This window comes from Panthera pardus, unplaced genomic scaffold (assembly GCF_024362965.1).
Source record: "Panthera pardus isolate Hobbes unplaced genomic scaffold, ASM2436296v1 HiC_scaffold_1, whole genome shotgun sequence".
NCBI lineage: Eukaryota > Metazoa > Chordata > Mammalia > Carnivora > Felidae > Panthera > Panthera pardus.
Genome location: NW_026526654.1, coordinates 8,885,238 through 8,900,779, shown reverse-complemented (window position 1 = coordinate 8,900,779; position 15,542 = coordinate 8,885,238). Strand labels below are relative to the sequence as shown.

At 43.5% G+C, this 15,542-nt stretch overlaps 1 protein-coding gene across 5 annotated transcripts in view; it reads left to right on the top strand.

Annotated features, from left to right (window-relative positions):
- Nucleotides 1-1,410: 1,410 nt before the first annotated feature.
- Nucleotides 1,411-15,542, top strand: part of CFAP97D2 (CFAP97 domain containing 2) — a 30,526-nt gene continuing 16,394 nt past the window's right edge. For 3 of the 5 annotated variants that reach the window (XM_053907563.1, XM_053907541.1, XM_053907474.1), the window contains exons 1-3: nucleotides 1,411-4,123; nucleotides 10,729-10,809; nucleotides 11,727-11,844. In XM_053907563.1, the coding sequence (XP_053763538.1) occupies nucleotides 4,040-4,123; nucleotides 10,729-10,809; nucleotides 11,727-11,844 (283 nt within the window). In that variant the 5' untranslated portion in view covers nucleotides 1,411-4,039. The remainder of the gene's footprint in view (nucleotides 4,124-10,728; nucleotides 10,810-11,726; nucleotides 11,845-15,542) is intronic. The other 2 variants (XM_053907500.1, XM_053907522.1) reach the window with 1 other exon arrangement.

Below are 15,542 nucleotides of genomic sequence, written 5' to 3'. Positions count from 1 at the left end.
AGAGCAGCCCCACTGGGGATTTAGTGATACCTAACGAAACTGCACATGCACTTGGCCTCTAGCCCAGCAGTACCCATTCCAGAGGCACACTGGCAAAGATCCAAAAAGAAATTGCGAAAGATGCTAATTGCTGCAATATTTGTAATAGCAAAATTGGAGCTAACCCAAATGTCCATCAAAAACAAGCTGGGTCAGTAAGTTAGGATGATGCTTTTACATGATGAAGTACTATGCAGGTCCAAAAAAGGAATAAGAAACCTCTCTATGGACTACTATAGAATTGTGTCTATAATATATTGTGAGATTGAAAAAGCAACATGGAGAAAGATGTGTAAAATGTGCTACATTTATCCAAAAAAGAGGGATTGAAAATATATCTATATATACTTATATATAAATATATTGACACACACACACCTATTATATATCCTCATATTTTCAGAAATGAAAGGTGTGACAGCAAAATTAGACTTGTCATCAGGGAGCAGGGCAAAGATGACAGGGACCTCTTAGAAAAGGCACTTGTTTGACAGATTTGACTTTGGAGCTAGGTAAATATGTTACATATTATAAAACAAAATTAAACTTAAAAAGCATTCCAAATACCGAAAATAAAATGAACCTGAGTGCAGGTGCAGTTGGTTTCATAACCATATTGAGAGGAACTATTTCAGTTGTCTTTATGTTTTACATTTATGTGTTTCTTTTTTATTGTTGAGGTAGAGTTGACACACAATGCTGTATTAGCGTCAGGTGTGCACCACAGTGACTCGACAGTCCTACACGTTGCTCAGGGCTCGTCACCATGAGTGTGGTCACCATCTGTCACCATACAGGGTTGTTACAGTTCTCTGTGTGGTACTATTCATCTCCCTGACTTACTTATTTGATAACTGGAAGTTTGTACCCCTCACCCCCTTCGTCCGTTTCACCCATTCCCCACCTCTCCTCCCTCTGGCAACCACTGGTTTGTTTTCTGTATTTATGAGTCTGGTGTTTGTTTGTTTGGTTATTAAGAGTCCATATTGTCTTCCTCTGACTTATTTCACTTAACATTGTATCTCTCTGGGTCTACCCATGATGTCACAAATGACAAGACCTCACTCTTTTTTATGGTTGAGTAATATATGTATATAGTATATGTATATAGTGTATATACATAGCATATATATAGTATACATATAGTATATATATATGTGCTATATATAGTGTACATATATGTATATATGTATATAGTATATGTATATACTATTTGTATATACTATATGTATATACTATATGTATATAGTATATGTATATACATATAGTATATGTATATAGTGTATACATATATATATATACATATACATATATATGTATACATATATACATATATATACATATATACATATACTCTATATATATTATATATAACATAGAGGTTCATATATCCTTTTGAATTAGTGTTTTCACTTTCTTTTGGTAAATACCCAGTAGTAGAATTACTGGATCATATGGTATTTCTATTTTTATTTTTTTGAGTACTACACACCAGTAGCACTTCCATACTGTTTTCCACAGTGGCTGCACCAACTTGCATTCCCACCGACAGTGGATGAGGGTTCCCTTTTCTCCACATTCTCACCAACACTTGTTATTTCTTGTCTTTTTGATACTAGCCATGCTGACTAGGTTGAAGTGATCTCTCACTGGTTTCAATTTGCATTTCCCTGATGATGAGTGATGTTGAGGATCTTTTCATGTGTCTGTTGACCATCTGGATGCCTTCCTTGAAAAAATGTCTTTTCAGGGCCTCTGTCCATTTTTTAATTGGATCGTTTTTCAGCATTGAGTTAGACAAGTTCTTTATATATTTTAGATATTAAACCTTACTGGATATGTCATTTGCAAATATCTTATTTTGGATACTAACCCCTCATCAGATATGTCATTTGCAAATATCCTCTCCCATTCTGTAGGTTCCTTTTTCTCTTTGTTGATGATTTCCTTTGCTGTACAAAAGTTTGTCATTTTGGTATAGTCCCAGTAGTTTATTTTTGCCTTTGTTTCCCTTACCCGAGGGACATAAATATGTTGCCAATGTCCACGAGAAGTCAGTATTATTCTTATGGACCATGGGTGTTTAGGGTGGGATAAAGCCAATGAGTAGCTCTGATGGTGTCATTGAGAACTGGGAATTACAGCTCGAGAGAAGGGAAATACAGAACTAAGACTCATGAGCCCAACTAAATGGAATGGGGTTCTGAACCAGAGCTGGAAGGATCAAATGGGCTTTGTCTATGGCAAAGGCCTTCAAAGAAAAAACCCAGTATAAACAAAACTAGCACCCAGACCATGGTCTCTAAATGTCATTTCCCACTGGAAGAACCAGGCTTTGCTGTAAAAATGGTGGATTCCCAGTTGAGATAGGATATTTACAAGATAACCCTGTATCACCTTGTCACTCCAGAAAGCAAAAAAGCTGTCAAAGCTATTAGCATTGTTTAAAAAGCCAACTGTTTGATAAAAACCCTCAAGAATGTAGGGATAGAAGGATCGTACCTCAAGATCATAAAAGCCGTATATGAAAAATTCACTGATAACATCATCCTCAATGGGGAAAAGCTGAGAGCTTTTGCCATAAGGTCAGGAACACGAGAGGGATGTCCACTCTTGCCACTGTTATTCAACATAGTATTGGAAGTCCTAGCCTCAGCAATCAGACACCACAAAGAAATAAAAGGCATCCAAATAGGCAAGGAGGAAGTCAAACTTTCAGTCTTTGCAGATGACATGATACTCTATATGGAAAACCCAAAAGATTCCACCAAAAAACTGCTAGAACTGATCCATGAATTCAGCAAAGTCGTAGGATATAAAATTAATGCACAGAAATAGGTTACATTCCTATACACCAATAATGAAGCAACGGAAAGAGAAATCAAGGAATCGTTCCCATTCACAATTGCACCAAAAACCATAAAATAGCTAGGAATAAACCTAACCAAAGAGGTGAAAAATCTATACACTGAAAACTATAGAAAGCTTATAAAAGAAATTAAAGAAGACACAAAGAAATGGAAAAATATTCCATGCTTTTGGATTGGAAGAAGAAATATCGTTAAAAAGTCTATACTACCCAAAGCAATCTACATATTCAATGCAATACCTATCAAAATAACACCAGCATTCTGCACAGAGCTAGAAAAAACAATCCTAACATTTGTATGAAACCACAAAAGACCCTGAATGGCCAAAGCGATCTTGAAGAAGAAAACCAAAGCAGGAGGCATCACAATCCCAGTGTGGTACTGGCACAAAAACAGACACTCAGATCAATGGAACAGAATAGAGAACCCAGAAAAGGACCCACAAACGTATGGACAACTAATCTTTGACAAAGCAGGAAAGAATATCCAATGGAATAAAGACAGTCTCTTCAGCAAGTGGTGCTGGGAAAACCGGACAGCGACGCGCAGAAGAATGAACCTGAACCACTTTCTTACACCAGACACAAAAATAAACTCAAAATGGATGAAAGTCCTAAATGTGAGACAGAAAGCTATCAAAATCCTCGAGGAGAAAGCAGGCAAAAACCTCCTTGACCTCGACCACAGCAACTTCTTACTCAATATGTCTCCAGAGACAAGGGAAACAAAAGCAAAAATGAACTACTCGGAGCTCATCAAGATAAAAATCGTCTGCACAGCAAAGGAAACAATCAACAAAACTAAAAGGCAACCGACAGAATGGGAGAAGATATTTGCAAATGACATATCAGATAAAGGGTTAGTATCCAAAATTTATAAAGAACGTCTCAAACTCAACACCCAAAAACAAATAATCCAGTGAAAAATGGGCCAAAGACATGAACAGACACTTTTCCAAAGAAGACATCCTGATGGCCAACTGACACATGAAAAGATGCTCAACATCACTCATCATCAGGGAAATACAAATCAAAACCACAATGGCTAACGTTAACAACTCAGGCAACAACAGATGTTGTTGAGGATGCAGAGAAAGAGGAACTCTTTTGCACTGCTGGTGGGAATGCAAAATGGTGCAGCCACTCTGGAAAACAGTGTGGAGGTTCCTCAAAAAATTAAAAATAGAACTATCCTACGACCCAGCAATTGCACTGGTAGGTATTTATCTAAGGAATACAGGTGGGCTGTTTTGAAGGGACACATGCACCCCCATGTTTATAGTAGCACTATTGACAATAGCCAAAGTATGGAAAGAACTCAAATGTCCATCGACAGATAAAGGAATAAAGAAGATGTGGTATCTGATACTCGACAATCAAAAAGAATGAAATCTTGCCGTTTGCAACTATGTGGATGGAACTGGAGGGTATTATGGTAAGCGAAATTAGTCAGTCAGAGAAAGACAAATATCATATGACTTAACTCATATGAGGACTTTAAGATACAAAACAGATGAACATAAGGGAAGGTAAACAAAAATAATATAAAAACAAGGAGGGGGACAGGGGTGCCTGGGTAGCTCAGTCAGTTAAGCGTCCAACTTCGGCTCAGGTCATGATCTCATGGTTCATGAGTTCAAGCCCCTCACTGGGCTCTGTGCTGACAGCTCAGAGGCTGGAGTCTGCTTCCAGTTCTGTGTCTCCCTTTCTCTCTGCCCCTCCCCTGCTCATGCTCTGTGTCTGTCTCTCTGTCTCAAAAATCTCAAAAAACATTAGGGAAAAAAAAATTTTTTAATGAGGAGGGGGACAAAACAGAAGGCACTCTTAAATACAGAGAACAAACTGAGGGTTGCTGGAGGGGTTGTGGGAGAGGGGATGGGCTAAATGGGCAAAGGGCATTAGGGAGGACACTTGTTGGGATGAGCCCTGGGTATTATACACAGGGGATGAATCACTGAATCTATTCCTGAAATCGCTATAGCACTATGTGCTAACTAACTTGGATGTAAATTAAACAATAAAAAATAAAAGTCAACTGTCTCACTGGCCCCAGAGGGACATGTTGACTATCAAAAAGGATGTCAATGGCAGTGTACTGAAACACATCAAATATGTTTGAATTTTTTACTTCCTAATGATGTTAAACAGAAACACCTTATCCACCCCCTTTGGAAGGTGCTAAGAACAACTTGTTATTTTGAAAATTAGTAAATAAAGAGAATGCAGTTATCCTGCAAAAGTGAAGTGTAGACGTATTCCAACAAATAAATGTGAAATGGATGACAGAATCAGAATGTTTCTAATTCTCACAAAAACAGAGATAAGCAGAAATGTGTACCTTGTGATAAAATATCACCATGGGGTAGTCTTGCCAAGGAAAAAAAATTGAACCTGAATTTCTAACTATCAGTTTATAGGTAGTGCCAGGCATTCAGTCAGCAAAATCCAGACTAAGAAAGTCTACAGGACAAATTATCTGATTTCCCTACAACACATTGCAAGGGCGGAAATGGAGGCAAAAACTATAATTTAAAGAGGTGCAAGAGATACATCAAGTAAGTAAAATTTATGGACCTTTTGACCTAGGTCCTAAGTCCAACAAGCAAACAAGCGAGAGGAGAGGGGAGGGGATAATAGAAGACATGTGGGCGGTGCCTGAATACTTAATTAAAGAACTGTTGTAGGGGCGCCTGGTGGCTCAGACAGTTAAGCGTCAGACCCCAGCCCAGGTTATGATCTCAGGGTTTATGAGTTCCAGCCCCACGTCGGGCTCTGTGCTGACAGCTCGGAGCCTAGAGCCTGTTTCCGATTCTGTGTCTCCCTCTCTTTCTGCCCTTCCCCCGCTCACACTCTGTGTGTCTCTCTCTCCAAAATAAATAAACATTAAAATTTTTTTTTAAAAAAGAACTTGTCAACTTGGTGTGATTATGGTATTGTAAGCATGTACTTTTAAAAGGTTCCCTATGTTTTGAAGACATATATTAAGATGTTTAAGGATGAAAAAGATTTGCTTGGCTTGATTTGCTACAATCTCAGGTGGGGCAGGGGCAGTGGGTGGGGGCAGAGATGAAACCGGATTGGCCCCTAGTTAGCTTTGGTGAAGCTGAGTGAGACTCCATGGGGGTTTGTTATACTATTTTTCTCATTTTTATTTATGGTTAAAATTTTATACTACATTTTTTTAAATTCATAATTTTGAGTGGAAAAAGAAGCAGAGTGGGTAGGTAAACATGATTTCCATAAATTTAAAAAGATAATAATAGAAAATATTGGTTATGGGTGCCTTCATAGTGGTAAAAATGCAGACACAGGTGGGAAGGATAGGGGCTGACTTCAGGATGGGGTGGCCTGGGGAGGTGCAGGGGGCGGGCTGAAGCAGGATACAGTGTCAGGTGCAATGTGAGGTCTCTATAGGACAGGATGTTTGCGCTTGTTAATTCTCTATGGGGGGAGGGGCTCTTCAATATCGTTGCTCCGGTCTCTGCCCCCTCCCCCCCACACTTCTGAAACACATTGGTGGGACCCGTAGATGGTGCAACGAAGGAGGCAGAGCAGGGTCAAGGCTGCTGATCTTCCAGAGCCATCAGAACGCTCTATTCCATGTGCACACTCGTCTGGCAAAACCCAACTGGAAAGGACTGTTTACACTGTCTTCTAGCCGCACCGGCAGCTGAGGTGGCCGAGGCGAGCCTTTCTGCGTCACCGGGGGTGTCAGGCTCTTGCACTTGGCCAGGCTCGGCCGCCTCTCCTGTGCTGTTGGCCCTCGAGAGCCTACACGGAGGATTATGCTTCTCTCCATTCTAGTACTCCCTGGACTGGACCTTTTCATTCGATAATTCTCCAGTTACTTTTAATTTTTGTCAGAGTAATGTAAGCACTTTTGAAAAAATTAAAAAGTACCAAAACACTTTAAGAAAAACAGCAGTTTCTCCCCATGGCAAAGCCCCATTCCAAGGCAGCCGTGCTCAACGCGTCTGGCAGTTTCTCCTGGTTTTGACCTCCATTTTTCAGAAGAATATGCTCATTTGCCATATCTTCTCAATATAATCGGTTTTTATTAAGTCAATAACCAGTTATAATGACTATGCAAAACCACTTATTTTTCAGTCAAGTTGTAATTATATCTCCTTTCTTACAATTTCTTATAAGGGTTAATAGTTGCTTTGTTGTCACGTTGCTTGAGTTTTTTGTATATTTGTAGTTATTTTTTCTCAAATATTCCATATTCCATCAGTCATCAAATGCTGATGAATAAATTCTCAAACACTCAAGAACATCAAATAGTCTTTCAGTCCCCCACCCCCCACCCCTCTTCAGCAGTCCTCCCTCCACCTTCCTGCTTCCGGTGGGATGGCACGTTGTGTACGCTCTGGGCCCACTGAGCTGACGATGCGCCGGGAGCTCCCTGTGCCGTCTCCCACGTTGAAAACCCTTTTCCTGGACACCATGCTTTCAGCACCTTGGTTTATGCCCTCGCTGAGATGAAGCACATCGTGCAGGAGCTTCCCAAGTGCAGCAGAGGTTTTCGTTTGCTTGGGTTTGTTTTGTTTTGTTTTGTTTTTTCTTTTCTGTTTTGTCTCTGCGTTAAAAATGCTTTTATTCTCTCATCTCTCTTGATAGAAACTTTGGTATGAGATTCTAGGATCGAAATCACCTTCCCTCAGTATGTTAAAGGCACTGGCCCTCATCCTAAGTTGTGGTAATGAGACATGCTATAACAAATAGGCCCTAACATCATCCTCGTGTAATCCCTGCTCCTGTGCCCGTGTGTGGGCAACTCCAGACCAGCTCCACTCACCTGTGGCTCTTCCACCATCAGGCTCTGTGAGGGGAGAGGACACAGAAAGCACACCTGCTTCCTAGAAAACCTGGCCTAAAACTGGAACTTCACTCTGCTGATGCTGCATTGGCAAGAATTCATCACATGGCCACTCCCAAGTGCCAGGAGTCCTGGGAAATGCTGTCCCTGACAGGACATCCATTTCCCAGGGACAGCTCCAAACTGCGGCTGGGGGAGCATGAGCTATGTTAACGGATGGCCAGCCCTCTGCTGCAGCCACCACCTTCTTTTAAATATCCAGTGCCATTCTGACTCCTGTGTGACTGTGGGTGCTTCTTTCCGGAAACTTCTAGGAAGGACCTCATCTTTATTACTGATGTTTTCACATTCTGTAATGACATGTTTTTATGTGAGTCTCTTTGAGTTCATTCTGATGGATCCTTTCATTTGAGAGAATCTAAAAATTCCTTCCCTTTCTAGGAACCCTACTAGTTACATGTCAGAGACCCAATATCAACCCTCTGGTTTCCTTTTATTTTCTCTTCTGCTGCCCATCTCTCTGTTTTTGGCTCATTTTGGAGAGGTTCCTTAGTTTCATCCTCAGCTCCTTTGTTCAATTTTTATTTCAGTTTTAATTTTCAAGGGCTAATATCAGTAGTCATTTCTTTTTCCTAGAATCTCATTCTTGTTTTATGGACACAGCACCCTCTTTTGTCTCCCCAAGCTTGTTACTTACAGTTTACTTGCTGTTTTTCTCTGATCCCTTCATCTTCCCTGTTTCTTCCACCCCCTGTTAGTGTCCTTATCTCTCTCTTTCATGTTGGAGACATCCCTCCAGTGTCTGGAGAAGGAGGTCGTGGACATTGACTGGAGGCTCTACATACAGGTGGTGTTTGGAGCAGTTTACTCTCCTTGGAGATCTGTCTGGGGAACCTGTGAAGTTTTAGGCACAGGGTTGGGAGAAGCACTGACCCCCACCTCAGCCGCACCCACTTTGCCCTCAGCCAGAGTCCCCCATACCCCATTTCTCCAGAGAAGAAGTTCTGGTATCTTCTGTGGGGAGAACTTGGCCACCTGCCTCATGAGACAGTGAAGACAATGTCAGGGGTCTCAGTTTCTTGGAAAGACTCACAAAAGCCCCCACTCTGGGCCTCTCCAGGCATTTGTGGTTCCTGATATCTCTTGGTGCTAAGCCTGTCAGTGGTTCTTGGAGGTGAACCCTGTCACTTGCCATCATGTCCACCTTGGCAGCTGTCTCCAGCTGTTAGTTACTCCAGTTCCATCTTTTCCATCATACTTTCCCCCAAGATTAAACATCAGTTGGTGATTGTGCCAAGCCAATCTGTGCTATGGTGACTATAAAATGGCAACTTTTCAGTGTCTCCACTCTTTCTTCATCTTTCAACTGGCATGTCTCTGTGCGAAAGAGCTTCCTTTCATTTGTATGTAATGCGCATAATAGGCAAGAGGAGCATCTAGGAAGACAGCGTGTTCCAAAGACCTTGGTCAAAAGCAAGTGCTATAATAAAGCAAGCTAGTGTCATACTTTAATTTTTTTAATTTTTTAATGTTTATTTTTGAGAGACAGAGAGACAGAGCACGAAGCAGGGAGATGCAGAGAGAGAGGGAAACACAGAATCCGAAGCAAGCTCCAGGCTCCAAGCTGTTCAGCACAGAGCACGACATGGGGCTCAAACTCCCAAAATGTGAGACCCTGACTTGAGCCGAAGTCAGATGCTTAACCAGCTGAGCCACCATAGTGTCATATTTTTAATAACCATAATTAGCCTAAAATTTTTACCTGTAGCCCAACTAACTTGCTTCTAGATAGCCCCACCCAACACAGGGTTTACTGGCCACCCCCCAGACTACTCACCATCTTTATTCTTGTCCTGGAGTCCCCAGGCATCAAAGCTGCAAGACTTGGGCCATTCTTCAGCACCCCTTTCTCCCTCATCCCCACCCCAACAGACACACGCCTCCCGGGAGGCCTGACTCCTGCAGACCCTACCCACAGCACAGAGGCACACCTCTGCTCACCACCCCACAGCTGCATGACTGGATGAATACCCCAGCTGTGTGGCCCACCAGCCCACCTCTGGTCTTGTCTTCTTCCACACACAGTGACAGAGAACCTCCAGGTCACGTATGTGTTTGTGTTTCTCCCTTGTTTCTGTTCTTTAGTCCTCCCTCATGTTAGGGGCCAAGCGCCAATTCCTGCGCATGCTTTTCAACATTCTTGCCATCCAACCCTTGGTCTACACCAAGTATCTAGAATATGGAGGAGGGAGATTCCTATTTATTGCAGATGGTAATACAGATAGCCCTCGCGTACTTACTCCATCACATTTTATTTTATTTTTAAGTACTTATTTTAGAAAGAGAGAGAGAAAGAGCACATGCATGACAGGGGTGGAGAGAGAGGGAGACAGAGGATCCTATCCGCACTGAGAGCGCAGAGCCTGATGTGGGGCTCAGACTCACAAACCTTGAGATGTTGACCTGAGCGGAAGTTGGACGCTTTTCCAACTGAGCCACCCAAGGCGTCCCAGTCCAACACATTTTAAACTGTAAATTTCTTCCCTTCTTTGCGCATTTTCTGATGGGAAACTGCAGAGATCGTTTTTGAGTTAATCAATGTTTCAGGTGCCCATCCTGGGCATGTTGCTGGAGGCTCAGAAAGTAGAATGAGGTGGACATGGTTTCACAATTCAAGTCTTAAAGGCCTGACAACAGAATAGAAATGTCTACTGGCAGTTACATTTCATGAGTCCTCACTCCATACCCACTTAATTCTCTACTTGAAAATGACTCGTTTCCCAGGGCTGCCCCTTGGCCTCCGGGGGATACTTGGATTCTGAATCAAGCCCGAGCCTCATTCAGGAGTGTCTGTCCAAGGCTCTGACATGGTCTCTTCAGTGCCACAAACAATTATCTATACTTGTCCCTGGTGCCACAGCCCAGAAGCTGTCCAATCTGAGTTCATGTTAATTGCCGGCTAAAAGTGTGCCTGGGGTCACATTGCCTCTCTGTGTCACAGGTCCAGGATGCCCAGCCCCTTGTGGACACTCGCGCCCCACTGAGCCTCAGCCACCTCTGCCTGAAACTCAAGAAGCTGAAGGTAATGCCAGTTCTTCCTCAGTTGCCCTTGTAACTGAGGAAATGTGGCCTCAGAAACCCCAGAAATGGAAACAGCCGGCTCGGCAAGGGATAAAGGTTCCTGTTGTTGACAATGCCGGGCCATGTCAGCAGCCCGTTAACCTCACTCTGCCAGCACAGGCGGGTAGTAGGGGCATGGGGACCCTTCTCCAGTCTTCCTGCAGACATTTGTCTGCAGAGGAGAGGGCGGAAGGGGCAGGAAGGCGCAGTGGCAGGGCCGTTCTGGAGCAATCGGTACCCTTCCTTCAAACAAGACCATTTCTTGACCTCCACAGATATTTTATTTCTTGAAGTTTAAGCCGTCTGGTGCTCATGGCTATGCTGACAGTAGTGCCTCCAGAACAAAATGCTGTGTGCTCTTTATGTGCCTGTTAGTGATGATATCTGAAGTGGGCAGAGCAGAAGCTAAACGTCATCCTCAAGCAAATCAATAGATCAGTGAACTTTAAAACGTAAAACAAGAGATTTTTCATTTCCTCTGGGCTCCCATCTCTTCTTCTGCACAGTATAAAATCACCTCTCTTAAAACATGAAGTGGTTTCCTCATTAGCATCATTCACTGAGTTTTGGACGGTAACCCAATTTCACAAAGAATCGTAGTGTTCTTGCTGTTACTTCCATTCTGAGCATATGAAATTTGGCCCCTTCCTAACGTATCCCGATTTATAGACAAAGGAGCCTGCATGTGTCATACTCGTTGTTGAAGCTTGCTACAACAGCTCTTGCTGATATTTGAAGAGGCAGTGTAAACCTGCAGCGTGCCCAAGTCAAAGGAAATGTGGGGTTGAAGGAATCCACTAAGTAAATCTGCACGGTAATGGCCTAGATGCAGCTGGTGCTTCCGAAGGCCCCCCCTTGTGTCTGTGTGTCTGTCCGCAGCTCGAGGAGGAGCGTCTCGCGGTCATCGACAGGGATAACCGCTTGCTGCTGGAGAGGGTGTCCTGCATCATGAGGACCAGGGGACAGACTGAGAAAGAAACAACTGCACATGTAAGAGGTAACTGGGGCTCCTGCATCCCCCAGACAGCACCAAACCCAGAAGGACCCGGAGTGCCCAGCTCCAGGGCCTGCACAGGATAGCTGCCCCTGAGCCAGAACGGGGCCTTTCCTTCCCCTCCAGAGAGCCCTGTGCTTCCTGCTGTGTTGTCCACGAATCAGAGTATTGCCTGGGACTCAGGCTGATTCCGTGCCCACTGCAGAACAGGGACACAAACAGTAGCTCTCAGTGCTGTGAGCTCACCGCGCACCTGTGCTGTCCCACTGTGCTACATCATCTCACTGCCTAACTCTCATACTCAGCCCATGAGGAAGGGTCTATTGTGCTTCTTGGTGTACAGATGGGGAAACTGAGGCACCGAGCGGTGACAGAACTTGGTGAGGACGGCACCTAGAAACTGGTGGAAGCAGGTTCCACCCCAGGGCCTGTGCCTGCCAGGCATTTCTCCTAGGTTTTCATCTGCAAAAGCAGCCAAGGCTGTTGTTTTCTGCCAGCGCACCATGGGCCCAATATTTGTCTGGAAACGGCATCAAAGGCCACGCACTCCTGTCTCCAATGTGGGTGGTGACTGCTCCTGCTTGTTGCAGACGAGGTGGCCACTCCCAGCCTCCTGCTGGTGCTGCTTTTTCCCAACCACATTGTTTTTTACCCAAAGTGCAGTTCTCTGTAGAAATGGAGAATAGTAGGCCTCCATGGTCTTTAAAATCTGCCTATAAAAGTTTGGAGACAATTATGAGTCCTAAAAGCCCTCTCATTGTCCTTTCCTTTTAAATGCGACAGTTCAGTAGTGACAGTGATGGATAATTGTAATGCAGGTGGGTTTTCAGAAGTGATCAGTCCTCTTAAAACCTTTAGCCTGTACCTGTCTCCAAGAAGCTCAGAGTGGTTTCCAGATTCTGCAATAAATTAAAATTTAGTTGACTCTCAAGCACAGGAATTGCGTCTTATAGAAAGGCTATAGTGGGCCCAGACCAAAGCTCCATGGGAAGAGTGGATCGTACAGTCCTGCTGGGCTGGGTTTATCAAAGTAATTTGTCTCCCAGTTCAGCAGTGGTTCACCTGGGGCTACACTCTGAGGGGCCTGGAAGGATGGGGAGCAGGCCTGCGTGTCAGGAATGGCTCCTATGCTTCATGGCTGCAGCCACTGTCCAGCCTGTCATTAAAAACCTGGAGCTATGGGTAGACCTCCATTCTCCTGGGATAGTTTACATTACATTTGGAATCACTTTCTGCATTAAAGACAGATATTTCACCTGAGTATAAAAATCACTGTTGAGTGATTAAAGCTTAAAAGCTTAAAGCTTAAAGCTGTTATGAGGGAGCCTAGGCTAATAGTTAATCTCCATACAACTCAGGCCAGGATAGGCTCCTACAGGGAGCTTCTCACACAACATGCCTGGATTCTCTTTGATAAGCAAGTCCCTAGCAGCCTGGAGGGGAATCCACACAATCAAATGGCTCCCCCCTCAGAACCTGCCTGATCTGTCACACACAGGAAATAAGGGAAGAAGGAGGGAAAAGAGGAAGCAGAAGTGATCCCGGGAGGTACCAGCCAGTCAGAAGCCCACAGGAAGTCCCTGGGCTCGAACAAGGGAGCCAGACAGAACCAGACTTCAGGAAACATGAAAGGGATGTGAGGGGCCAAAGGTGGCCTGTGAACCGACCCAGCTCCTCCCACACCAGGAAATTATTTTGGCCGGCTTTGCAAGCCACATACCCCCTCCTTGTCTTGCTTGGATTTAAAGCAGCAGAAGACCTCCTTTTCCCTTCCGACATATTTCTCATTGTTCAGCTCTGGGCCATATGCTGAGGACAAAGGGTGGTTGCTTTGCACGTTCAAACTCAAAGCGAATTCAGCTTCGCGCAACTCTTGACGTTTGGAGTGTGGAAGTAGGAGGCACCTAGCTAATTCAGCTAATGACTCATCACAAAGTAACGGTAGAAATGGTGTGTCTCCTTGTGATTAGTTTAATGGAGCCCCAGCAAAAATAAAAGTCAATGATTTCTGTCAAGAATGCATCAGTTTGGGCCTAATAACTGGCCATTTCATTTCTCTGTCCTTTATTTAGTAAAAGACACTTGTCAAGTTAACACAGGGTGTGGAAGAGAATCAGCCAATTTTCAGGGAGATCTTGGCTATTCCCAGAACATTGCAAACTAGTTGGTTCAGATAGCATGGATGTACCTAGCTAGCTAACTACTCAGTAGCAAAAGTCAACACTATAAGAGAAACTATATAACCAACAATTGGGCTTTAATTCTTCATTTTATTTTGTATGGCTTTATTGAAATATAATTGGCATATGGTACACTATATATTTTCAGTGTACCGTTTGATAAGTTTGACGTGCTTTACACCTGTGAGAATATCACCACAATCAAGATAATAACTATACCCATCACTCCTCCAGGTCTCCTGTTCCCATGAATAATTACCCCACCCCTCCTCTCTCCCACCCTCATACATCCACAGTCTTTTTGTCCCTGTGGACAAGTTTGCATTTTCTGAGTAGATCCATGCATTGTCTGCCTTTTTCTGCCATTTACTCCACGTAATAGCATGGTTGAGTGAGTCAATAGACCATTCCTTTTTGTGGCTGAGTAGTGCTCATTGTAGGGAGCCATCACAGTTTGTTTATCCATTCACCTATTGGTGAGCATTTGGATTGTCTTTAATCTTTGACTATTAAACAAATAAGGGTGAAATGAGTATTCATGTTTTTAAAAAATCAAAAACCAGGGGGCCTGTGTGGCTCAGTTGATTAAGTGACCGACTTTGGCTCAGGCTATGATCTCGCAGTTTGTGGGTTCAGGCCCCATGTGAGGCTCTGTGCTGACAGCTCAGAGCCTCGAGCCTGCTTCGGATTCTGTGTCTCCTCTCTCTGTCCCTCCCTCACTCATGCTCTGTCTCTCTTTGTCTCTCAAAAATAAATAAATTTCAAAAAAAATTTTTTTAAAAAAATCAAGAACCAATATCTGCCCAAGACTGAAAACTCAATGATAAATGAAGAGCCTTAAATATGAGTCACACAGAGAAAGTCTTCCAAGCATGACAGCGTAAGGAGGTCTCTGGACCCACTCCCCAGTAAAACTGATAAAAATTATTTTTAAAACAATCATTTAAGGTTTATGGAAATGGTCCTAAGGACATACACCATATGAAGAAACATTTATCCAAGAAAATCTGCTGAAATGTGATGCGGCAAGAACAGACAGATTCCATAGTATTTGAACTGAGACACACTCCATCCCCCTCCCTCCCAACCCTTCCAGGTTGGGTCTCTATTACTGAGACCGCGTCTCAGGTGAGAGTGGCCCAGAGATGAAGACTCCTTTCTGCCCAGCTCCCACTCAGAAAATGGAGGCTCCACCTTGAGTGGTATTGCTGAGAATACTGGGGCCTGATCCCCTTGGCCTAGTTCATAAAACAGGGGTTTGATGTTGGGACAGTCAAGCCATAAATATCTATGTGTTCTCCCCCACTACAATGGAAGAGCATGGGATGTCACACAGAGAGAAGCTTGCTATTCTGAGCTCCAGAACTCTGAGATTTTGTGTAGGGTGAGATGCAAACCATGAAATAAATGGTTCTTGATGTTCCCTCAAAGCAGCTGACTTCATTTGCAGCAAAGTGTGGCAAGTTCCAAGCAATCACTGAACATGAAATAAAAGACATTCAAATTGGAGAGGAAAACAAA